General features: G+C 46.3%; 1 protein-coding gene across 2 annotated transcripts in view; it reads right to left on the bottom strand.

Moving 5' to 3' along the window:
* The window catches only part of LOC139401320 (erb-b2 receptor tyrosine kinase 4b), a 467,727-nt gene that overhangs the window by 51,431 nt on the left and 389,796 nt on the right, over nucleotides 1-26,500 (bottom strand). For both annotated transcript variants that reach the window (XM_071145653.1, XM_071145654.1), the window contains exons 15-19: nucleotides 26,384-26,500; nucleotides 22,961-23,005; nucleotides 13,814-13,946; nucleotides 3,749-3,871; nucleotides 2,918-3,016 (exon numbers count right to left, since the gene is read on the bottom strand). The exon at nucleotides 26,384-26,500 is cut by the window's right edge and continues 38 nt beyond it. In XM_071145653.1, the coding sequence (XP_071001754.1) occupies nucleotides 2,918-3,016; nucleotides 3,749-3,871; nucleotides 13,814-13,946; nucleotides 22,961-23,005; nucleotides 26,384-26,500 (517 nt within the window). The remainder of the gene's footprint in view (nucleotides 1-2,917; nucleotides 3,017-3,748; nucleotides 3,872-13,813; nucleotides 13,947-22,960; nucleotides 23,006-26,383) is intronic.

Raw genomic sequence — 26,500 nt, 5'->3', positions numbered from 1 at the left:
GTCTACGTGTGTCGTCTACGTGTGTCGTATACGTGTGTCGTATACGTGTGTCGTATACGTGTGTCGACTACGTGTGTCGACTACGTGTGTCGTCCACGTGTGTTGTCCACGTGTGTCGTCCACGTGTGTGTACGTGTGTCGTCACGTGTGTGTCGTCGTCACGTGTGTCGTCTACGTGTGTCGTATACGTGTGTCGTCTACGTGTGTCGTATACGTGTGTCGTCTACGTGTGTCGTATACGTGTGTCGTATACGTGTGTCGTCTATGTGTCGTATACGTGTGTCGTCTACTTGTCGTCTACGTGTGTCGTCTACGTGTGTCGTCTACGTGTGTCGTCTACGTGTGTCGTCTACGTGTGTCGTCTACGTGTGTCGTCTATGTGTCGTCTACGTGTGTCGTCTACGTGTGTCGTCTACGTGTGTCGTATACGTGTGTCGTCTACGTGTGTCGTATACGTGTGTCGTCTACGTGTGTCGTATACGTGTGTCGTCTACGTGTGTCGTATACGTGTGTCGTATACGTGTGTCGTCTACTTGTCGTCTACGTGTGTCGTCTATGTGTCGTCTACATCTACATGTGTCTTCTAAACAGTTGAACAAACCAAACTAGGTACACCATCTCCATTAACAGAGAGAGGGATATGACAGGTCATTGTCTCAGTCTAGACCACTAGGTTTATTATAGCAGAAATAAAGAAGGGTCCAGAACTGTGCTTAGGCCTTCAAAAGGAATAACTCACACTGGTGACCTGCCGGTAACACACGCAGGAGCACACACACACTCACCCTACCTATGTGTGGACACAGAAATGCATGCATACACACACACACACACACACACACACACACACACACACACACACACACACAAACAGTGGTCTAGACTACCATGGTGTTGACAGTCTTCTTAATTAATGAGTATTCATCCTCCTGCTATGCTGCTAGCTACAGGAGTAAACAGGGCTGCTGCTCATTGGCCAAACATCGCCAGGGGCCATCTCTACGTCCGTGTGTGTGTTGTATGTGTGTTGTGTGTGTTGTATGTGTGTGTGTTGTGTGTGTCTGTGTGTGCGTGTGTGTCTCCACGTCCAATCTGAAGACACGTGCCACTGCGTTTTGATTGCTGTTTAAATGAAGAAGCTGTGCTGCCTCCTCTTCCTAAATCCTCCATGGCAGGGAGGGAGGAGAGCTGAGGGAGGAGATCGGAGGGAGGAGAATGGAGGGAGAAGCGCAGAGGGAGGAGGGTGGATGGAGGAGAGCAGATGGAGGACAGAGGAGGGAGGAAAGAGGACAGAGGAGAGAGGACAGAGGAGGGAGGAAAGAGGAGGGAGGAAAGAGGAGGGAGGATAGAGGAGAGAGGACAGAGGAGGGAGGAAAGAGGAGAGAGGACAGAGGAGAGAGGAAAGAGAAGGGAGGAGAGAGGACAGAAGATGGAGGACAGAGGAGGGAGGAAAGAGGAGGGAGGACAGAGGAGAGAGGAAAGAGGAGGGATGAAAGAGGAGGGAGGAAAGAGGAGGGAGGACAGAGGAGAGAGGACAGAGGAGAGAGGAAAGAGGAGGGATGAAAGAGGAGGTAGGAAAGAGGAGGGAGGACAGAGGAGGGAGGACAGAGGAGAGAGGAAAGAGGAGGGATGAAAGAGGAGGGAGGACAGAGGAGAGAGGAAAGAGGAGGGATGAAAGAGGAGGGAGGCAGCTCCTTCAAGTCTTCTCAGTCTGATACCTGTCTCTCCAGATGTGTGAGAATGCGTCCCAAATGGCATCCTATTTCCTTTATAGTGCACTACCTTTTACCAGGACCCATAGGGCAGGGAACAATTTAGGGAACACAGGAGGCTGGTGGCACCTTAATTGGGGAGGATGGGCTCGTGGTATCGGCTGGAGCGGAATGAGTGGAATGGTTTCAAATACATCAAACACAGTTTCCATATGGTTGATGCCATTCCATTCGCTCCATTCCAGCCATTATGATGAGCCACCCTGTCCTCAGCAGCCTCCTGTGATAGTGAATAAGATGCCATTTGGAACACAGGCTGAGTCTCCCCTCCCCTACCTCTCCACATTGACCCCTCCTGTTTAGTCAAAGACATCTGAAGGTCCTCCTCCCCCTTCATCCCCCCTCCTCCCTCATTCTGTCCTCCAGTTGACAGGCAGCTATCCCACCAGCCAAGGCAGCAGAGAGCACTGGACCTGGGTTCAACTAATATTTAAAATAATTTCAAATACTGTGCTTAATTTAGCCTGTCTGATGCCATTGAACCAATATAATAATCCACTCCAGGCAGGGTGAAGCAATTCATTTTTTATTTGAAATAGTATTTGAAACCAGGTCTGCTGAGCCCCATTGATTCCTCTCTTGGAGAGGGGAAGAGAGGAGGGGAGAAAAGAGGATAATGAGAGGAGGAGAGAGATAGGAGGGAGGAAGCGAGGGAAGGGGAAGCTCATTAGCATGGCACTCAGCTGATGATGCACTGCGGGAAATACCCAGCCTGCCTCTGGCTCCTCCTGGGGGCCATCACTAAGATCGCCTTCTAAGACACGTGCTACACCCACCCACACACATCCACCCACACACACACCCACCCACCCACACAGACACACAACGTACATGCGCGGGCGTGTCTACACACATCAAAGCAAGATTGATAAAAGTAGAAATATAACCACGTTGTAATAGAAAGAGATTAAAACACAGTGGAAATGGGTTGCTAGGAGGGATTTCACTGAGGTTGCATCACAGATGTAGTAGATAACATCATTAGATTCTTGACATCCATTTTTCCTTTTGAAATAAAAGAGTGCTGAATGTTTTATGAATGACTGGGGATCGTACCGTCGTCAGCCATAGGCGCTGTGAGCCTGTGGTGTGTGGCGGTGGTGGTGTAGTGTATGGGGTCTCTACGGAGCCAGTAAAATACTCACATCCATGAACTCCACGTTAGCCTTGGGTCCCGTTGCCTCGTTCAGGATCTTGATGGCGACCGGGATCTTCACTGTCTCACCCTCCGGCACCCAGATGCCCTGAGGGGGGAGAGGAGGAGAGAGGGGGAGAGGAGATGAGAGGTAAATTAGAGGGGGAGAGGAGGGTGGAGAGATGGGGAGTAAGTTAGATGGGATGATAGGAGAGGAGAGGTGGAGGGCAGGAGAGGTGAGTTACATGAAGGGAACAAGAAACATTTGTAAAAAAGGGAAGTGGGAATAGGGGAGGTAAGACTACACAGCTGCTGAGTCACAAAGTCAGACACTGGTTTATAGACATACACTAGTTCAGGCCTCTTACACTGTGAGCCACACACTAGTTCAGACCTCTTACACTGTGAGACATACACTAGCTCAGACCTCTTACACTGTGAGACATACACTAGTTCAGACCTCTTACACTGTGAGAAATACAGTAGCTCAGACCTCTTACACTGTGAGACATACAGCAGCTCAGACCTCTTATACTGTGAGAAATACCATAGTTCAGGGCTATCTCTCTGCTCTTATCCTCTCTCCTGCTTGAGTCACAGCAGACCTGACCTGGATTTGCATGTGATCCTTACTACGTGCCTATGGCAACTCACCTCTGTTTGCTTTCATTCCTCTCTCCCTCCCTCTTTCCTTCCATTCTTATTTCCTCATATCATCTCCCCATCTCCCCAGGCTCCCTATCATTCTCTCTCTCCCAACCTCCACCTTGAAACTCCTCCTAATTTCTAACTTGCAAAAAAAGTGGTTGTAGCTGTGGGAGTGCATGTGATAAGTTGATACCTTGTAGACGGTGCCGAAGGCCCCCGAGCCCAGTATCTTGACCCTCTTGAGTTCAGTCTCTTTGAGGATGCGGAGCTGGGCCTGGTTAGGGGCTGTACCACTAGGTGTCAGGGGCTCCACCAGCTATAGGGAGAAACAATCAATCAACTCATCAGTCAAATAAACAGTCAATGACTGCAATAAACACACCCTCACACCGTTACCAGTCAATCAACCAATCAATCTAGCAAGCTATTAAGAAACCAACCAGTCACATCTCCCATGGGTATGGCACTCTTTCATCTTTCGAACAGAAACTTTCAAAGAGACTTACCAGAGAGGCAAAAGTGACAAATACACTGCTCAAAAAAATAAAGGGAACACTAAAATAACACATCCTAGATCTGAATGAATGAAATATTCTTATTAAAAACTTTTGGAGCAAGACATGATGTCCCAGATGTGCTCAATTGGATTCAGGTCTGGGGAGCGGGCGGGCCAGTCCATAGCATCAATGCCTTCCTCTTGCAGGAACTGCTGACACACTCCAGCCACATGAGGTCTAACATTGTCTTGCATTAGGAGGAACCCAGGATCAACCGCACCAGCATATGGTCTCACAAGCGGTCTCGGTACCTAATGGCAGTCAGGCTTCCTCTGGGGAGCACATGGAGGGCTGTGCGGCCCCCCAAAGAAATGCCCCCCCCACACCATGACTGACCCACCGCCAAATTGGTCATGCTGGAGGATGTTGCAGGCAGCAGAACGTTCTCCACGGCGTCTCCAGACTCTATCACGTCTGTCACATGTGCTCAGATGAACCTGCTTTCATCTGTGAAGAGCACAGGGCGCCAGTGCGAATTTGCCAATCTTGGTGTTCTCTGGCAAATGCCAAATGTCCTGCACGGTGTTGGGCTGTAAGCACAACCCCCACCTGTGGACGTCGGACCCTCATACCACCCTCATGGAGTCTGTTTCTGACCGTTTGAGCAGACCCATGCACATTTGTGGCCGGCTGGAGGTCATTTTGCAGGGCTCTGGCAGTGCTTCTCCTTGCACAAAGGCGGAGGTAGCGGTCCTTCTGCTGGGTTGTTGCCCTCCTACGGCCTCCTCCACGTCTCCTGATGTACTGGCCTTTCTCCTGGTAGCGCCTCCATGCTCTGGACACTATGCTGACAGACACAGCAAACCTTCTGGCCACATCTCACATTGATGTGCCATCCTGGATGGGCTGCACTACCTGAGCCACTTGTGTGGGTTGTAGACTCTGTCTCATACTCCGCCAGTATTCAAAAGTGACCAAAACATCAGCCGGGAAGTATAGGAACTGAGAAGTGGTCTGTGGTCCCCACCTGCAGAACCACTCCTTTATTGGGGGTGTCTTGCTAAATGCCTATAATTTCCACCTGTTGTCTATTCCATTTGCACAACAGCATGTGACATTTATTTTCAATCAGTGTTGCTTCCTAAGTGGACAGTTTGATTTCACAGAAGTGTGATTGACTTGGAGTTACATTGTGTTGTTTAAGTGTTCCCTTTATTTTTTTGAGCAGTGTATAAAACAAGAGGGGAAAGAGAGAGGGAAAGAGATGGAGAACTGGGAGAGATGGAGAGCTGAGAGAGATGGAGAGAACGAGAGGGTGGATAATAGCAACAGTTGAAGAGGAGTATAGGCTTGCGTAGTTTCATTATCTTTCAAGTGGAGAACAATGAATCCACCGGAAGGGAGAGAGGGATAGGGAGGAAGAGAGGTGGAAAGTGAGGGAAAGAAAGGTGAGAGAAAGATAGAGTGAGGGAGGGGAGAGAGAGATAGAGGGAGAGGGAGAAAGAAAGAGAAAGAAAACAGAGTGGAGAGAGAGAAAGAGAGATCGAGAGAGAGAGGGGGAAGGAGCAGAGAGAGAGAGAGGGGGAAGGAGCAGAGAGAGAGAGAAAGAGAGACAGCGAGAGATGGAAGAAAAAGAGAGAGAGAATGTGAGGGAGGGAGAGACAGATAGAGAAAGGGAGAAGAAGTAAATCAGCTCTCCTCTCTGCTTCGGCTCTGTCCTCTGGCTCATCACAACACTCTAATTAAAAAAACATAGCTGTTCTTTATTTAAATGGAGTTCTGAATCAGGCTTGCAGGAGAGGACAGAGAAGAGGAAAGAGGGGGAGGGGAAAGAGAGTGAGAAAGAGAAGGGGTAGAGAGGAAAGAAGGATAGGGGGAAGAGGAAGAAGAGGGGGAGAGGGAGGAAAGAGATATAGAATGGACATGGAAGGAGCAAAGAAGATGGGATGGATGTCCTTCCATATATTTTTAGTCCCTCTCTCCCTCCCCCTCTTCTTCCTCTTCCCCCTCTCCTTCTCCTTCCCCCTTTCCGTCTGTTTTTCTCCCCCTCTCTTTCCCTCTCTCCTTCCTCTCCCATCTTCCCTGCCCCTTCCTTATCTGTCATTATCTCTTTCCTCCCCCTCTTCTTCCTCTTCCCCCTCTCCTTCTCCTTCCCCTTTCCATCTGTTTTCCTCCCCCTCTCTTTCCCCCTCTCCTTCCCTCTCTCCTTCCTCTCCCATCTTCCCTGCCTCTTCCTTATCTGTCATTATCTCTTTCCTCCCCCTCTTCTTCCTCTTCCCCCTCTCCTTCCCTCTTTCTCCCCCCTCTCCCTCTCCTTCCCATTCTCTCTTCTCTGTCCTCTCCTGTAAGGCTGATTCAAAATACCATTTAAATAAAGAACAGCTATTGTTTTTTAATCAGACGGTTGTGATGAGCCAGAGGGCCACACACAGCCAGCAACCTCACCTTCGCCCAAGACTGTAGGGAGCTGTCTGTTAGGGTATTTTCACACTTGGTCGATTTCAGCCAATTGTTTTGAATGTTTTTGTGTAGTGTGAACACTCCAAAGGAATTCAAAACCCTCAAAAGAGCCTCTGAAGCAAACCGAACTGAGACCACTTCTAGAGGTGTTCGGAGTTCGGTTCGCTTGAATTCCACGGCCTGGTTCCCTTTATTTAGGGCAATGTGAATACAAAGCTCCCCAGGCTCGCTTGTCATTATTCCTGCACCACACGCTAGACTACTGCAACACTGTTTTCCCTGCCACAACCCCCCACATTGGGTCCACAAAAGAGAGAAGATGGTGATGTGCAGGTTCTCAGAAATAAACGGGTGCTGTTTTTGCATATTGATCAGCGATTGTCAAGGATGCACAGAAATATGTATGGAGTTCTTAGTTCAAGATTATTTGTTTGCGATATGTGATCTATAGGCTAAGAGAGTTTCATACATTGTTTACTCGATAGTGGGGTTTGAATAGCGTGAGAAGACAACATATTTGGTGAGAATCACAACATAGGGTACAAAATAAATTTGAGCTCTTAAAGGGGCAGTGCCTACATTTTCAATTACATCATTATTCAATCTGCTGTTATTCTTCTGCTATTTATTATGTTACTCATAATATTTACATGTTAATATTATCTTCTGATTACAATTATTTAAATGCAATCTATTATCTTCCAAATGTAAGTACGTACAATATCTAGCTGTCCAATAGCACCTTCTGATGGAATGGCTTGTCCTGCACTTTGTAAAAACCCAGAGTGCACTGAGTGAATGTTGGAAAAATATCTTGGTTCCTTTCTAAACATAGCGATGTGAATGCAAAGAGGACTTGGACCACAACATAGGTGAAGTGAGATGTCAAAAGTTCAGAGATGGATTTCAGTCCTCATTCAAAGGGCAGTGTGAATACAAAGAGAACTGAGCTATTTTGCTTCTCTTTTTTTTACCCCAGAGTTCACTTGAAGAGGACTGAGATTGGCTCTTTTAAATGGGACTTTATGTGAAAACACACTTAGATGAGGTGCTGAACGTGTAGTTCCAATGGGCGAGAGGGAGCTGTCCACCAACCCACTCTAATCTGTGGTGCTGAAACCAGCGGAAGAATACTAGGGTGTCCATTTATTTAGTCTCTTCGAGCAGTAATTTCTTGTTTGTTATTACTTGTTATTATTTAAAGCTAAAATCCTTAGTTGCTCCATTTCTTGACTTATAGATTAATTATATACACACAATGATTATTGAATAATATAATTTAGAATTGCCTCATGAGCTTAGATCAACTGTCGCATCCCATCATAATCCAAAATATAAGTTTGTTGTACTCCAATGTTTGTAAACAATGTAAATGCCTAAAACTATCATTTTGATGTCATGGATGGTCAGCCCTTGCATCCATACCTCTGTTTATGAATGTGAGCGTGGTTACATTTCTCCAGGGCCATCCCTCAGCTTTTTAACTAAACATAGGCTGAGTTTACACTTTGTTATTGTTTCAATTGACTGACTTGCCACTGAGTTTTGCATTGAGCCAATTTGTATTGAATACAAATGGTGAGTTCCGTAATAATAAAGCAGTGAACAGTACTGTATGTGTGTGCAGCTAAACAAGACAGCACAGTGGAGCGGAATGGATGGAGAGAGTGTGAGAGAGCAGTGATGTAAGGTATTACGAAAAAAGGCACAATCTTGTCATTACTGAAATAACTAGTAAAAAGCCCAGTGCACCATCACTTCATGGCACTGTAAGTGTAGGGTAGAAGGACATGGCAGGAGACCAGCACATTCAGGCTCTTACACCGCCCTATGTGATACTGAGAGCTTTAATGGAACCTGTCCCTGATGTCTGTTAACACAGATCACCCGCTCCTTCCTTCCTTCCTTCCTTCCTTCCTTCCTTCCTTCCTTCCTTCCTTCCTTCCTTCCTTCCTTCCTTCCTTCCTTCCTTCCTTCCTTCCTTCCTTCCTTCCTTCCTTCCTTCCTTCCTTCCTTCCTTACTTCCTTCCTTCCTGTCTGTCTGTCTGTCTGAATTCCAAGAATTCAATTGCCAATTCAATATTAATAACTTGAAGATTGTTGAAATTTGAATTGAATTCAACATAATTTATCCAATTCAAGAATTGAATTGAAATGTCTAATTACATGGAATTGACCCCAACTCTGCTTGGCAGTGGATCATATCCTAGCCATTTACAACCAGATATGGTACCTGGTCAAAAGTAGCGAGCTACATAGGGATTAGGGGGCCATTTGGGACCAAGCCATCCTTTACCTATTCTATCCATTCATTGTGATCAGTCGAGGAGGTAGAGAGTCCCAAATTCAGACAAAATGCTTCCTGGTTTGGTCAAGTCGAGCTCTACAGCATGGCAGACTGGGTAATTCATTGAGATTGATGTCTGTACGGAGGATGAAATTGAGGTCTCCAATCTGCTCCCCACTCTGTGGAGGTAGGAGATTGTGTGTGGATGGAGGAGTGTGTGTGTTTGTCAAACCAAATCAAATCAAATTGTAATAGCGTCTACACATATTTTGCAGATCTTATCACAGGTGCACCGAAATGCTTATGTTTGTAGCTCCAACAGTGCAGTAATACCTACCAATAAAAAACAATACACACAAATTAAATTAAATTAAATAAAGAAATGAAGAAATATCAGAATGAGCAACATCAGAATCCAGAATATAAATATATACTGGAAATAATGGTGTGAAATAGACAGTATATGAATAGAAAATGTTTGTACAGCAGTAGTTATATAGGATCATCCTTGACTAGGATACAGTATATACAGTACATATGAAGTGTGTAAAATAGTGTATAAACATTTTCAAAGTGACCAGTGTTTAATGACTATGTACATTCTAGATGGTAGCGGAGTGAACTGACCGCACCACCCGCTGGAGGAGAGCCTTGCAGCTGCGGACAGTGTAATTGCCATGCCAGGTGGTGATACACCCTTACAGGATGCTCTCAATGGTGCATCTGTAGAGGTTTGTCAGGGTCTTAGGAGCCAAGACGAATTCCTTCAACCTCCTGAGGCTCAAGAACTAGAGCGGTTTGCTGCTGAACAGGGGGCCAAATTGCCAGTGGAAAGGTGCAGCAAGCTCATTGATTGCTACAAGAAGCATTTGTTGGCAGTTATCTTTGCCAAAGGCTGTGCAATGAAGTTCTAGTTCTGAGGTGCCAATAATTTTGTCCATGCCATTTGTCTGTATTTTCTAAATTAAAATGGTAAACTTAAGTTTCCAAAAATAAAATTTGCTCTGCAATGATGAAAATCCAATAACATGATGTTGAGACCAATGAATTTTTTCAATTTCAAGAAATAGAGAATTAGTCAAGAAAAGTGGAAGGGTGACAATTTACAACTGTACATGTAAACAGTTGTAATAGTGACCAGTAGCAGGATAGATAGATAAATACTAATGGTAATGGCAATAATCAATGAACAGCAGCATAATGGTGCTCATTATCATTATTTCGGCAGCAGCGTAGAAGTGAGGGTGTGTGTGTGTAAGTGTGTGGCGTAAGTAACGAATGTGTAAGTGAGGGTGAATGTAAGTGTGTATGCGAGTATGTGTGTGTGAGTAAGAGTGACAGTGAAGGTATGTGTGTCTGAGTGGGTAGAGACCTCTGGATGGGCATAGAGTCAGTGTGGATAGTCTGTGGAAGAGGGACAGCAGCGTTTAACAGTGTTACGGCCAGGGGATAGAAGCTGTTCAGGAGTCTGTTGGTCTGAGCCTTGATGCACCGGTATCGCCTGCCAGACGGGAGTGTGGACAACAGTCCATGTCGCGAGTGTCTGGAGTCTTTGGCAATATTTCTCGCAAACCATTTCTGTATAGACCTCGCTTTAATGCACAAAGGCATTGTCATGCTGAAACAGGAAAGGGCCTTCCCCAAACTGTTGCCACAAAGTTGTAAGAACAGGATCGTCTAGAATGCCATTGTATGCTGTAGTATTAAGATTTCCCTTCACTGGAAGTAAGGGGCCTAGCCCGGACCATGAAAAACAGCCCCAGACCAATAATCCTCTTCCACCAAACTTGACAGTTTTACAGGCACTATTCATTGGGTTGTCCTGGCATCCACCAAACCCAGATTAGTCCGCCAGACTGTTAGATGGTGAAGCGTGATTCATCACTCCAGAGAACACGTTTCCACTGCTCCAGAGTTCAATGGCAGCGAGCTTTACACTACTCCAGCTGACACATGGCATTGCGCATGGTGATCTCAGGCTGGTGAACGGCTGCACATGAAGCTCCCGAACAGTTCTTGTGCTTCCAGAGGCCGTTTGGAACTCGGTAGTGAGTGTGGCAAACGAGGACATACAATATTTATGAGCTACACGCTTCAGCATTAGCAGTCCCGTTTTGTGAGCTTGTGTAGCTTACCACTTCGCGGCTTGGCCGTTGTTGCTCCTAGACGTTTGCACTTCACAATAACAGCACTTACAGTTGACCGTGGCAACTCTAGCAGGGCAGAAATTTTACGAGAGATTGCATGAATGTGTGCTTGATTTTATACAGCAACAGGTGTGGCTGAAATAGCCAAATCCACAAATTTGAAGGGATGTCCACATACTTTTGTATATATTGTGTACGTCCTGGATGGCTGAGAGCTTCCCCTAGTGATGCGCTGGGCCGGCCACACCATCCTCTGTATGGCCTTCCGGTAGCGGGCAGTGCGGTTGCCATACCAGGTGATACAACCAGTCAGGATGCTCTCGATGGTGCAGCTGTAAAAATTCCTGAGGATCTGAGGGGCCACGCCTAATTATTTCAGCCTCCTGAGGGAGAATAGGTGCGCCGTGACTTCTTCACAACTATCCTGGGTCAACTCCTTGGTCTTGTTGATGTTGATGGAGAGGTTGTTGTCCTGACACCACACTGCTAGGTCTCTGACTTCCTCCCCGTAGGCTTTCTCCTCGCTGTTGGTGATCAGGCCTACCACCTTGGTGTCGTCAGCAATCTTGATGATGGAGTTGCAGTCGTGCGTGGCCACACAGTGGTGGGTGAACAGGGAGTACAGAGGGGGGCTAAGCATACACCACTGGGGGGCCCCCGTGTTGAGGTGATCCTCATGTCGGAGGTCCTTGTGTCGGAGGTCTCGTTACATACTCTCACCACCTAGGGTTGGCCCGGCATGAAGTCCAGGATCCAGTTGCAGAGGGAAGTGTTCAGTCCCAGGGTCCCGACCTTGGTGATGAGAGGGAACTATGTTGTTGAACGGCATTCTCACATAGGTATGTCTCTTGTCCAGGTGAGAGAGTGCAGTGTGGAGTGCAATTGAGATTGCATCATCTGTAGATATGTTGGGGCAGTATAGAAATTGGAGTGGGTCTAGGGTGTCTGGGATGATGGAATTGATGTGTGCCATGACCAGCCTTACAGATCTGAGTGGTACAGTGACGGTAGTGCTGTAGTCATTATGGCAGGTAGCCTCAGAGTTCTTGGGAACAGGAATGATGCGAGTCAGCTTGAGACGTGGGGATTACAGACTTGTACAAGGAGAGGTTGAAAATGACAGTGAAGATGCCTGCCAGCTGGGCTGTGCACGCTCTGAGAACGTACCCTGGAATACCGTCCTGCCCCGGGGCCTTGCGAGTGTTGACTAGATTAAAAGCCTTATTCACATCAGCCTCAGAGAACGGGATCACCTATTCCTCTGGGATGGCTGGGGCCCTCATGCACTTGTCGAAGTGTTGAGTTCGTCTAGTAGAGAGGCATCCTTTGTAATCCTTAATGGACTGCAGCTCCTGCCACACGGGTCGAACATCGGAGCCGGTGTAATAGGAGTCCACCTTGTTCCTATATTGTCCTTTTGCCTGTTTGATGGCTCTTCGGAGGTCATAGTGGGACTTCTTGTGCGCGTTTGTGTCCTCTGCCATAGCCTCAGGGTCTGCTGCGATAGTCCTGTTTGTGGTAGCTCTGTCCTTTAGCTTAGGGCATTCCTCAATGTTAATCCAGAGTTTTTGATTGGGGAAGCAGCATACCTTCACAGTTGGGACAACGTCAACGATGCATTTTCTGATGAAGCCGGTGACGGAGGTGGTTAGTTCTTCGATGCTATTGGCAGAGTCCTGGAACATATTCCAGTCAGTGCTAGCAAAGCCGTCCTGCAGCATAGCCTCTGCTTCGGTGCACCATTTCACTATGGAGCGCGTCACATGTACTTCCTGTTTGAGCTTCTGTTTGTAAACAGGAAGCAGGAGTATAGTAATGGTTATACAGTATAGGTAGTTTTGTTCACATTTATGGACTAGGTACAATACAGTGGAACACTGCCTATAGAAGTAGAGCAACAAGATGCTCGTTAATTTAACACGGTGTGATGTGGTATTGTATTTGTGTTGCTTTGAAGCCTTGGTCAGAGTGAGTTCCATGTGAGTGGGTCCAGGGTTGATGGTATTTTTGTGTAGAACATCCGTTTCAAAGAAGTTCTCATGTTCTATACCGTAACAAAGGAAAGGAGGGAGAGAGAAGGGAGAGGAGGGAGAGAGGCCACAGAGGAGAGGAGAGAAAGAGAGGGAGAATAGGAGGAAGAGAGGAGGGAGAGAGGAAGGAAGAAGAGGAGGGAGAAAGGAGGGAGAAAGGAAGGAAGGAGAAAGGAGGGAGAAAGGCCTCAGAGGAGAAAGTGATTTGTTTGAGCTGGAGATGATGCTCTCTACCTCCTCTCCTCTCTGTCGGTCTATTCCCTAAGCTCTCTCTGTGTTCTCATAGCCCCAGGCCCCAGCCACCAGTGGCCCTACACACATCACAGAACACATCATAGACTACATCACATACCATTAAGCACAAGGCTGTTATTACAGCTCTTCATAGAGCAGTAAGTGACGTCTTTTTCACTAAGGCTACTAGGATGTAGGATCCAATTCACTCCTGTTCACACTTCTTTAATTATTACTTCAATCAATCATTCAATATCTTTATTGTCCCAATTGGGAAATTTGTTCCGTAGTCGGAGTTCAACAATAAAAACAAAATTAAAAACAGTGACAACCATACAACAGATATACACATAAGATAAATAATGAGATCGGTAACATGAGATCCATTGTGGAAATGTTTGACCAATAATGAACTCTATAACTGAAGCGTCAAACCAATCAGTCTGTGTCTTATTGATAGTCTCTAAATTCGGTCTGTGTCTCAAGGCACCCTATTCCCAATATTTTGATGAGACCAATGGAAGCTTTTTCTATGAGCCACATCTCAGGAGGCCCTTACCCTTGTCTCGTGTGTGTGTGTGTGTGTGTATTCACACGCCATACCTCTGTCTCGAGGAAGCGTCGCAGGGCTCTCTTCTTCTTGATGCTCTTCCTGCGGACAGACACGGCTACACTCAGAGCCACAATGACCACGACGAAGAGGCCCCCTATCACCCCGGCAGCAATCAAGGGAGTCCTGAGGGAGAGGAGGGAGAGAGATGTGAGATAGGGCCACAGTACTGGATACTAGTTACCAAACCTTCTTATTTGTTTTCTTTCTAATCATTTAGCTGCGCTTGATTGAGCTACTATTGTCTGGTAAAGTGGAACCGATAGAATAGTTTATCCATCTGGCAGTCCAAGCAGGCTTAATCAAATGCTCAAAATATTTGATAGAAAACAAATACTATTTAAACCCAGGTCTGATAAGCACTTACTCCAGAGGTCACAACAGACTTGGCTAACCAGAATTAGGACAATTCTTACTTAGCTTACAACCTTTGACAAAATACATGATCTAACATCTACAAGTGTCCTGTTACAAAATTAGGCAGTACGTTCAAAGAAGAAGGGAAGGAAATGAAAGTCAGGAGAAGACAACATGTTCTGCTGCTTGTCAGGCTTGTCCATGATCTCTCTAACCCTCTACACCCCTGTCTGTCTTTCTGTCTGCATTGAGTTATGTCCCTATGGCTGTGTAAAAAAAAATGGTGCACTTAATAGGGAAAAGGGTGGCATTTGGGACGTATCCACAGAATATTGTGGATGAGAAGTGAGATGAAATGGTGTATCTGAGTGAACATGCCTATCCTCTATCTTAATAAAAGGGCTAATTTGGCTGCGAGCACACGGAAGAACAGAAATGTGCAAAAGAGATGAAAGTGGCGGTACTTCGGCACACTCCAGTCGTGCTTTAAATCAGCAGGAAAGCTATGAGCAGGTCTGGTAGATCACAGAGAAGAGCAGGTCCCATTAAACGTTATCACCCTCAGCTCACTTCATTTGGAATCGCATGAAACAACTCCCAATCTTTCACTCATCGTGTGCTTCCCAAATGGCCCCCTTTTCCCTATGTAGTGCACTACTTTTGACCTGAGCCCATAGAGAATAGGGTGTCATTTGGGACACAAACATCCTCATTCTCCCAGCTCTACCTCTCTCCTACACAATATTACAGGGATGGATTTACTTTACTAAGGCACTGCATGGTGCTTTCGGCAGGAAGTGGCTTCAAGAGACATAGTTGTATGCAGGCCTAGGCATACTCCGAGTGAACATTTGTAGTGGTGCACCCAAATGGAGAGCGGAGAGTGGGGGAATAAGTCAAAAGCAGACAGAGTGTTTGTTGAGCGGCATCCCTTTTCTCTTTTGTTATTTCGAGCCAACATGATAATCAGTGTGTATATACTGTATGTGTGTGTGGAGGGAAAGTTTGTGTGTGCCTGTGTGTGCCTGTGTGTGTGTGTGTGTGTGTGTGTGTGTGTGTGTGCGTCGTTTGTGCGTGCGCGTGTGTGTGTGCATGCGTGCGTGCGTGGACATATTTAACTATACTTGTGAGGACCAGAAGTCCCCACAAGAATAGTAAACAAACATAAATTTGACCAACTGGTAATGTTTTGTTAGTCAAATCAAATCAAATCAAATGTATTTGTCACATACACATGGTTAGCAGATGTTAATGCGAGTGTAGCGAAATGCTTGTGGACCCAGTTGGTTTAGGGTTAAGGTTAGAATTAGTGTTACGGTTAGAATTACGTTAAGGATTAGTGTTAGGAGCTAGGGTTAGTTTTAGGGTTAGAAGCTAGGGTTAGGTTTAGGGTTAGGAGCTAGGGTTAGGTTTAGGGTTAGGAGCTAGGGTTAAGTTTAGGGTTAGGAGCTAGGGTTAGGAGCTAGGGTTAGGAGCTAGGGTTAGGTTTAGGGTTAGGAGCTTGGGTTAGGTTTAGGAGCTAGGGTTAGTTTTAGGGTTAGGAGCTAGGGTTAGGTTTAGGGTTAGGAGCTAGGGTTAGGAGCTAGGGTTAGGTTTAGGGTTAGGAGCTAGGGTTAGGAGCTAGGGTTAGGTTTAGGGTTAGGAGCTAGGGTTAGGTTTAGGGTTAGGAGCTAGGGTTAATTTTAGGGTTAGAGTTATGAGCTAGGGCTTGGTTTAGGGTTAGGAGCTAGGGTTAATTTTAGGGTTAGGTTTAGAGTTAGGAGCTAGGGCTTGGTTTAGGGTTAGGAGCTAGGGTTAGTTTTAGGGTTAGGGGTTTAGGGTTAGGAGCTAGGGTTAGTTTTAGGGTTAGGAGCTAGGGTTAGGTTTAGGGTTAGAAGCTAGGGTTAGGTTTAGGGTTAGGAGCTAGGGTTAGGAGCTAGGGTTAGGGTTAGGAGCTAGGGTTAGGAGCTAGGGTTAGGTTTATGGTTAGGAGCTTGGGTTAGGAGCTAGGGTTAGGTTTAGGATTAGGAGCTAGGGTTAGGTTTACGGTTAGGAGCTAGGGTTAGTTTTAGGGTTAGGAGCTAGAGTTAGTTTTAGGGTTAGGAGCTAGGGTTAGTTTTAGGGTTAGGAGCTAGGGTTAGGTTTAGGGTTAGGAGCTAGGGTTAGGTTTAGGGTTAGGACCTAGGGTTAGGTTTAGGGTTAGGTTTAGGGTTAGGAGCTAGGGTTAGGTTTAGGGTTAGGAGCTAGGGTTAGGTTTAGGGTTAGGAGCTAGGGTTAGTTTTAGGGTTAGGAGCTAGGGTTAGGTTTAGGTTTAAGAGCTAGGGTTAGGTTTAGGTTTAGGAGCTAGGGTGAGGTTTAGGGTTAGGAGCTAGGGTTAGGTTTAGGGTTAGGAGCTAGGGTTAGGTTTAGGGTTAGGAGCTAGGGATAGGTTTAGGGTTAGGAGCTAGGGTTAGTTTTAGGGTTAGGTTTAGGGTTCAGGTTTTTAGGTTACGGTTAGGTTTAAGAGGGTTTCTGTTAATGCTGGTATCAAACATTGGGTTGCATAGGCCTATTGCAACTTTCTGCCCTGTTTCTGTATTATACATCCGGTCTGGAGAGGGTGAGAGAACATGAAAACCCGAGAGCTCCGAGGGGTCACCAAAACAGTTCAACCACAGGAGGAAGACAATTATTGATAAAGTGCTGAGGATAAAAAAGTTCAATAAAAAAAAATGTATATAATAAAATCATAATAAAACACTAAATAAATAAACAATAAATAACTAAATAAGTACATAATTGGAACTCCCCCCCCTAAGGATGAAGGGATTAAGTGCTCCCAAGATAAGTGCTATGTTAAAGTGCTTGATATTATACAATTAAATATAAAATATAAAAAAGACAAAACCAGATTGAGCAAATAAATACATCATTTTTTATTGAAATTCCTCCTCGTGTCGGTGGCCTCTCCGGCTCTCTTAATTAGGCCCTCACTAACTCCCACTGTCAATGCTTTATCCTACTCTTTACCATTCATACCAAGTGGAGCCACGGTCGGTTTCTCTATCCACCTGGATTCAGCTGCTCTCCTCTGGCCTGTGGTCAAGGAGGCTTTCATCTCCAGACCGGTGATGCAGAGGGAGGTTGGAGGGTGGTTTTGAAAGTGTTTTACCAGGTGTGTTTGTAATATCTTTTTTTCATCGTGTAGAGGTGCTGTTTGAGGTGTGTCAAGAATGTGTGACTGGTTTCTCCTATAGAAATGTTGTGGCATAATGTGCATGTTATGGCATAGACAATGTTGTTGCTCTGATTGGTCATGAGTTGTGGGATAGGACTGGAGCTTTGTGCATGTGGATTGTGAATGGGTGGAAGTTGTCGATAGTACTGTTGTTCAGTAGGTGGTTTAGGAGTGGGTTTATTGGAAAATGTTGCATAGACTAAAATATCCCTTAGGTTGGGGTTTCTACAGAATGCTGATATAGGTCGAAATCCCTGGGGTGGGGGGGAATGTACGTTGTGTTTGGGTGAATGCGGCTTTGAGTCTGGAATGAAGGAGTCTGTTTATGTCTGAGAAGGTGCTGATGGGGGGTATAATCTGTGGTTCTGTATCTGTTGGGGGGATAGGAACCCGGGGTCTGGGAAAGGTCTGAGGGTGGAGGACAGGGATAGGATGGTGGGGATAGAGATACGGACCCAGAATCAGGAAAGGGTTAAGATAGGTGTGGGCTGTTAGTCCAGGTCAGGAGTCAGTGCCTGGTCCAGAGTTCTGCAGGGTTAAGGTTATGGTTGGGGTTAAGGTTAGGATTGGGGTTTGGTTTGGGATTAGGGATGGGGTTAGGATTGGGGATAAGGTTAGGGTCAGGGTCAGGGTTGGGGTTAGGTTTGGGGTTAAGGTTGGGGTTGGGGTTAAGGTTAGGGGGATCAAGTATTCTGTTCTGGGTGAAGCCTGCCAATGTGTTAGAGTTGTGGGATCAAACATTCTGTTCTGGGTGAGGCCTGCCAGTGTGTTAGGGTTGGGGGGGGGGGGGGGATCAGGCATTCTGTTGTGGGTGAGGCCTGCCAATGTGTTAGGGTTGGGGGGATCAAACATTATGTTCTGGGTGAGGCCTGCCAATGTTTTAGGGTTGGGGGGATCAAGAATTCTGTTCTGGGTGAGGTCTGCCAGTGTGTTAGGGTTGGGGGGGGATCAAGCATTCTGTTCTGGGTGAGGCCTCCCCACATGTTAGGGTTGGGGGGATCAAGCATTCTGTTCTGGGTGAGGCCTGCCAGTGTGTTAGGGTTGGGGGGGATCAAACATTCTGTTCTGGATGAGGCCTGCCAGTGTGTTAGGGTTGGGGGGGATCAAACATTCTGTTCTGGATGAGGCCTGCCAATGTGTTAGGGTTGGGGGGGATCAAACATTCTGTTCTGGATGAGGTCTGCCAGTGGGTTGGGGGGGATCAAAAATTCTGTTCTGGATGAGGCCTGCCAGTGTTTTAGGGTTGGGGGGATCAAACATTCTGTTCTGGATGAGGCCTGCCAATGTGTTAGGGTTGGGGGGTCAAACATTCTGTTCTGGATGAGGCCTGTCAATGTGTTAGGGTTGGGGGGGATCAAACATTCTGTTCTGGGTGAGGTCTGCCAGTGGGTTGGGGGGATCAAACATTCTGTTCTGGATGAGGCCTGCCAGTGTTTTAGGGTTGGGGGGATCAAACATTCTGTTCTGGATGAGGCCTGCCAATGTGTTAGGGTTAGGGGGATCAAACATTCTGTTCTGGATGAGGCCTGCCAGTGTGTTAGGGTTGGGGGGGATCAAACATTCTGTTCTGGATGAGGCCTGCCAGTGTGTTAGGGTTGGGGGGGATCAAACATTCTGTTCTGGATGAGGCCTGCCAATGTGTTAGGGTTGGGGGGGATCAAACATTCTGTTCTGGATGAGGTCTGCCAGTGGGTTGGGGGGATCAAACATTCTGTTCTGGATGAGGCCTGCCAATGTGTTAGGGTTGGGGGGTCAAACATTCTGTTCTGGATGAGGCCTGCCAGTGTGTTAGGGTTGGGGGGGATCAAACATTCTGTTCTGGATGAGGCCTGCCTGTGTGTTAGGGTTGGGGGGGGATCAAACATTCTGTTCTGGATGAGGCCTGTCAGTGTTTTAGGGTTGGGGGATCAAACATTCTGTTCTGGATGAGGCCTGCCAATGTGTTAGGGTTGGGGGGTCAAACATTCTGTTCTGGATGAGGCCTGCCAGTGTGTTAGGGTTGGGGGGGATCAAACATTCTGTTCTGGATGAGGCCTGCCTGTGTGTTAGGGTTGGGGGGGATCAAACATTCTGTTCTGGATGAGGCCTGCCAGTGTGTTAGGGTTGGGGGGGATCAAACATTCTGCTCTGGATGAGGCCTGCCAGTGTGTTTGGGTTGGGGGGGATCAAACATTCTGTTCTGGATGAGGCCTGCCAGTGTGTTAGGGTTGGGGGGGATCAAACATTCTGCTCTGGATGAGGCCTGCCAGTGTGTTAGGGTTGGGGGGGATCAAACATTCTGCTCTGGATGAGGCCTGCCAGTGTGTTTGGGTTGGGGGGATCAAACATTCTGTTCTGGATGAGGCCTGCCAGTGTGTTTGCCTTTATGTACCTCAGTGACCACTTTGAGTATCCCCTCTTCCCCAGTGCACTTTATAGGGACTGTGTGGGTGAATGAAAGTCTTTCCGTTGTGTACATAGCCTTTGGAATCTAATGAGTTGTGATTTGACAATGCCCGTGAATGTATGTTTTGGGTGATAACTGGAATTGTGGAGTAGGGCATGTGTGTCTGTGTCCTTGAAATATACTTTGTTTGTAAAGAGACTATGTGCGTGTCAGTATCTGGAATAAAAAATGAATTGTATGTGGATGGATGACACATTTAACTGTTATGGTAGGATGATGGTTATTGAGTATTTCAATGAATGTTGTGAAATGTACCAGATCATGTTCCCACACACACATATCATCCAGGTATCGTATATAAAACATGGGACGCAATGGGCCTTTAGCCAGGACTCTCAACTCCCAGTCTGCCATATCAATATTAGCATAGGCTGGGGTGAACTTCTTACCTATCGCCGTCCCATAAATCTGTACGTACTGTAGTGTTTATTATTAAATGTGAAATCATTGTTTCTTTCGCCAAGTTCTAGAAGCTGTAGGAGGTGTGAGTCTGGTCTATATGGATCTGGATATCTCCGGAGTGTAGATTCCACTGCTGTCAAACCTGACAAGATATCTATGTTGGTGTAGAGATAATCTATATCTAGAGTGAATAGGTATGCATGTGCTGGGACTGGAATGTTGTGAAGTGTGTCTATGAAATGGTATGTGTACTTAAGGTAGCTAGGGTGATTTTGTGAGATGGGAGTGAGGAGGTAGTCAATGAATTTGGCTGCTGGTGAGGACACACTCCCACAGTCTGACACAATCGTTTTTCCCTTCAGGACCTCAACAGGGACTGTCCAGGTATCTGGTGTTTGGTGGATCTTAGGGCGGAAATAGAAGAGTCTCTGTCTGGGTAATTCTGGTCCATCTAGATATTCCTTTTGTCTATGTGTAATGTATTTCTTTCCGTAGAGATCTGATATTATCTGTCTGATTTTTATTTGTGTCTGGATCTGTGTAGAAGCAGGGATAGGAGTATAATGGTGTGTACTAGAGAGTTGTCGGTGGGCTTCAGAGAGGTACTCTTGGTTGTCCATAATAATGATATTTGAGCCTTTGTTTGCTGGTTTTCTGGTTCCATGTTTGTGTTTCCTTACTTTAGCTCGGGCTTGTCTTTCTTCTAGTGTGATGTTCTGTTTGGAGGTTATGGTGGAGGTACAGAATTCTCTGATGATTTTGGTTAAGGTTAGGTTTTCAGGTTAAGGTTAGAGTTAGGGTAAGAGTACGGGTTAGGGTTAGGGCTAGGGGTTAGGAAAATAGGATTTAGAATTGTGTCCCCACAAGGTTAGCTGTACAAGACTGTGAGTGTGTGTGTGAGAGAGAGGGTAAAAGTCCAGAGGGTGTCAGACAGTGCAGATGACAGTACGTCTAGTCTCTATTATGTGAGACAGCCTCACACAGCAGCGGTTGACACAATGTCAGATAAGCTGTAGAACTAAATGTATATGTCTGTCTGAGCGTTGAGAGGCTTTGTAGTCTCAACATTGGCCCCGAGCAGCTATAAGCTGCCTAGCTATTCTGCTCAGTTAAACCATAGCCTCTGTAAAATAATGTTAAAAAGCCACTTTATCAAACTGGCATGCCCCACAGTACTATCAGTGTATTCTGTTACTCTGCTGTCAACATATGTATGAAGGTTTTTCCCCTGACAGCCTTTATCAGTCTAGTAGCACTTTCCTCACCCTGCGTCACCCCCTCTCCACCCCTCTTCACCCCCTCTCCACCCCTCTTCACCCTGCGTCACCCCCTCTCCACCCCTCTTCACCCTGCGTCACCCCCTCTCCACCCCTATTCACCCTGCGTCACCCCTCTTCACCCTGTGTCAACCCTCTCCACCCCTCCACCCTGTGTCACCCCCTCTCCACCCCTCTTCACCCTGCGTCACCCCTTCTCCACCCCTCTTCACCCTGCGTCACCCCTTCTCCACCCCTCCTCACCCCAAAGCGTCTCCCTCACTATCAGATCACCACAACAGTCTCCCCAGACTGCCTCAGATAGATGAGCAATGGATCAATGGAGAGTGAGACCCAGGCTATGGCATGCTCTGTCTGCATCTCAAATGGCAACCTATTCCCTAGTGCCACTAGGGCTCTGGTCAAAAGTAGTGCTCTATATAGGGAATGGGGTACCATTTGGGATGCAATCCTTCCCTCTGGCTCCAGCTTGTAGTAAATTAGCAGTCATTACTGCCCCTTCTCTCTCTGCCCATACATAGCTTAATTCAGCTCAGCCTTCAGATCAGGAGGCTTCGCAAACTGTTTTTCACTAGGCCTTTGTTTGGGTCTGTGTTGTAAGCCAATATGGCATCCTTCTGCTGTGCTGTTTATTTCTGGACATCATCCTAGAGGGGGATACTGTTCCATATTGGGTCTTTATAACTTCTGTGTTACTGTCCCCGTCTTCTTGTCTTTTCTGTCCTCCTTGTTAATTTCCTCTCGCCACACTCCCTTCTCTCATGTGTTCCCCCCTCCTCCTCCCCCATACCCCCCACCCCCCATCTCCTCCCCCCAGAAACAAACTGTCTGTCATGAAATCGTAAATCCATTTGCTGGAACGGTTAGTGGCGTTTTCTTCCTTTTCCCCACGAGAACAAAAGCAAAGCGCTACCAATTTATCAAGAGCAGAGTAAAACACAAGCCCGTGCAGGGACACACACACGGATTCACACACACGGATTCACACACACGCACACACAAACATGCACACACTTTTGGCCTCAGAGCTAAACATTATTCACACTACCTGCCTGCTCCTCTCTCTCCCTCTCGGTCTCGGTCTCTCTCCGTCTCTCGCTGTCTCTCTCTTTGTCTCTCTCTATATCTGTCTCTCTCTGTCTCTGTCTCTCTCTATGTCTCTCTCTCTCGCTCTCTTCTTCTCCTCCTTGCTTTCTAGCTAACCTCAGTTGTGGGAACATATATTTTGGGTAAATATAAGCATAGTTGGTTGTTATGCCGTTATTTCAACCAGTGTTGTCTGTTGGCGAGAGTATCTTATCTTTTTTACTATTGTGCGCTCATCGAAGATCAATTCCAATGTATGCATTTGTACTTACAAATTGCTAATGAATGAAAGCTGAACCTGTGTCTCTATGTTTGTAGGCAGTCTGTCCTAGGGACAGAGAAGGAAGTGACAGTAGGGATTTGAAGAGATATTTACCTGTCCATCATGCCAATACAGTCCTGCAGTCTGGGTCCTATACACCTAGATGAGAGGGAGAAACAAAACAATGAATGAATCAATCAGTCCAGCGTCCGTCTCAGTGCTATAGCTCCTAGACCTGTGTCAGTGTCAGTATGTTCTGTCCACAGAAAGAACCGAGCGATGACAGACAGTCACAAAGAAAAAGGGGTACAGAAACAAGAATCAGAGCGTAAGGGAGTCAGGATACTGGATGGTGTAGCTCTTTGATGTAAAGAAGGTAGGGGGAGAGGGAGCAGCCTGGGCTCAGAGCCATACGAAACATACTTTACGTATTTCTGAGCACCTCCAAGATTCATGATACCTACTAATGTTGTAGTTACTTTAGATAGAAATTAAAGTAGGGAGGTTGGGCGTAAACTGAGACCGTCTAGCAATCCATAGGTTCCATGTTCGAGTCGCGTCGAGGACAACTGTAGCATTTTAGCTAACCCATTCCCTAATCCTTATTCAAAACGTAACCCAATTCACCGAACCCACTATGTAAATTCACCTAACCTTTGTCGTTTTAGCTCCCCTAACCTTTCACGCAAATTATCATAACCTTTGTCGTTAGTTCACCTAACCACTAATGTAAATTCTCCCCGTAATTCTCCTTTGTTGCAACAACGCAACAAGCAACCTGGTCTCAGATTAAGACGCATAATAGTATACTATAATCCTATGACAACTTACGCCATCCAATTCGTATGCTATTGCACAACCAGGTAAGACGTATGATACTATACATCCTCTAATTCATATGATATTGTATGACCGCTATTCCATTCATAATGTAATCTAACGTAACGTAATATATCATACTAAATGTAGTGTCACATATTTACATACAGAATAATACGAATTGCCCTGATAGCACTTTGGCGGGAGAGGAAGAGGGGGAGTAACAGAGATGATCTCTGAGTCTGTTTGAGTGTCTGAACTGAAGGGCAGGCTGGGAACAGTTATTTTGACAAAGTGTCAAGATGGCATTTCCACAGATACACTCATTTCCATTATATTTTGTAACAATGTTGTTATGGGTAGATGGAGTTGTGAGCTGGCTGTCTGCCAGTCACGAGGAAATAGAACACAAGACGTGCGGGGCCAGCCCGGTGGACTGACTGACTGCAATACCAAATGATATCTGTCTCCTTCCTTCTGCTGCTAAACATTACATCGCAGGCTTCACAGCACTCAGAGAGCAGAGGGAGAGCGGAATCTCTTTTGCAGCCTTTCTCTCTCTCTCTGTCTCTTTCTCTCTCTGCCTCTCTCTTTCACCTGGGTATTTTGCAGTTCCTGTGGGTGCGTGCGTACGTGTGAGTGAGTGAGTGTGTGTCTGGAGACACTGATAAACATTGGCTGGATATGGGAACACCGAGTTACAAGGGGTCAGCACCGAGGGGAGCATAGCAAGGTGTTTGTGTGTGTGTGTGTGTGTGTGTTGTGCTGAGAGCTGTTGTACTGTGGATGAAACAGAGCATGACACAGATATTGTTTTCCTCTGGTTATCATGTTGACCTTGGCTTTACAATGGGGATTAGTCTGCCCTTGTCTTGCCAGTGAAACAAACAATGTAGAAGTAAATGAACAGTATTCTGTCCTCCCAGGGTCATTAGTCATTCAGACTGCTGATGTGAAACGCAACCATGCACACAACAACATAAACGTGCACACTCTGCAGAAAGCCAAAACACAGACATACAGTGATTTGGAAAGTATTCAGACCCCTTGAATTTTTCCACATGTTGTTACGTTACAGCCTTATTCCAAATGTTTATTTATTTTTTTATCCTCATCAATATACACACAATACCCCATAATGACAAAGCAGAAACAGGTTTTAAGATTTGTTTGCAAATTTATAAAATATAAAACATTGAAATATGACATTTACATAAGTATTCAGACCCTTTACTCAGTACTTTGTTGAAGCACCTTTGGCAGCGATTACAGCATCAAGTCTTCTTGGGTATGACGCTACAAGCTTGGCACACCTGTGTTTGGGGAGTTTCTCCTATTCTTCTCTGCAGATCCTCTCAAACTATGTCAGGTTGGTTGGGGAGCGTCGCTGTACAGCTATTTCCAGATCTCTCCAGAGATGTTCGATTGGGTTCAAGTCCGGGCTCTGGCTGGACCACTCAAGGACATACAGAGTCTTGTGCCAAAGCCACTCCTGCATTGTCTTGGCTGTGTGCTTAGGGTTATTGTCCTGTTGGAAGGTGAACCTTCACCCCAGTCTGAGGTCCTGATCTCTCTGGAGCAGGTTTTCATCAAGGATCTCTCTGTACTGTGCTATGTTAACCTTTCCCTCGATCCTGACTAGTCTCCCAGTCCCTGCCGCTGAAAAACATCACCACAGCATGATGCTGCCACCCCCATGCTTCACCGTAATTATGGTACCAGATTTCCTCCAGATGTGATGCTTGAGAGGACGTGATTCAGGCCAAAGAATTCAATCTTGGTTTCATCAGACCAGAGAATCTTGTTTCTCATGGTCTGAGATTCCTTTAGATGCCTTTTGGCAAACTCCAAGCGGGCTGTCATGTGCCTTTTACTGAGGAGTGGCTTCCGTCTGGCTACTCTACCATAAAGGCCTGATTGGTGAAGGGCTGCAGAGATGGTTGTCCTTCTGAAAGTTTCTCCCATCTCCACAGAGGAACTCTGGAGCTCTGTCAGCGTGTTCTTGGTCACTGGGTTCTTGGTCACCTCCCTGACCAAGGCCTTTCTCCCTCAATTGCTCAGTTTGGCCGGGCGGCCAGCTCTAGGAAGAGTTTTGGTGGTTCCAAACTTCTTCTATTTAAGAATGATGGAGGCCACTGTGTTCTTGGGCCCTTCAATGCTGCAGAAAGGTTTTGGTACCCTTCCCCAGATCTGTGTCTTGACACAATCCTGTCTCGGAGCGTGGCTTTGGCTCATGGCTTTGGCCTCATGGCTTTGTTTTTGCTCTGACATGCACTGGTGTGTGTCTTTACAAATCATGTCCAATCAATTGAATTGGACTCCAATCAAGTTGTAGAAACAGCTCAAGGATGATCAATGGAAACAGGATGGACCTGAGCTCAATTTCGAGTCTCATAGCAAAGGGTCTGAATACTTATGTAAATAAGGTATTTCTGTTTTGTATTTTCAATACATTTGAAAAAATGTCTAAAAGTCTGTTTTCGCTTTGTCATTATGGGGCATTGTATGTAGATTGATAAGGAAAAACATTAATTGAATCCATTTTAGAATAAGACTGTAACGTAACAAAAAGTGGAAAAGTCAAAGGGTCTGAATACTTTCCAAATGCACAGTACACAATGAAAAACAAAAGCACAAATTCAGTTCACGACGCCCCGCCAAACACACCCACAACCCCCACACACAAAACCCCACATATACACTCAGTGTGAACCTTACCCCTGCGTGCAGTTGGAGTGACAGGGATGACACTCGTTGTTGGCCTCGGCATATTTAAAGATGAAGCTGATGGCCCCCTGAAGGCCGTCGGGACACTTCTCCACACAGTTAGGACCA

Source organism: Oncorhynchus clarkii, chromosome 3 (assembly GCF_045791955.1).
Source record: "Oncorhynchus clarkii lewisi isolate Uvic-CL-2024 chromosome 3, UVic_Ocla_1.0, whole genome shotgun sequence".
NCBI classification, from domain to species: Eukaryota; Metazoa; Chordata; class Actinopteri; order Salmoniformes; family Salmonidae; genus Oncorhynchus; species Oncorhynchus clarkii.
This window is presented reverse-complemented; position numbering and strand designations above follow the sequence as displayed.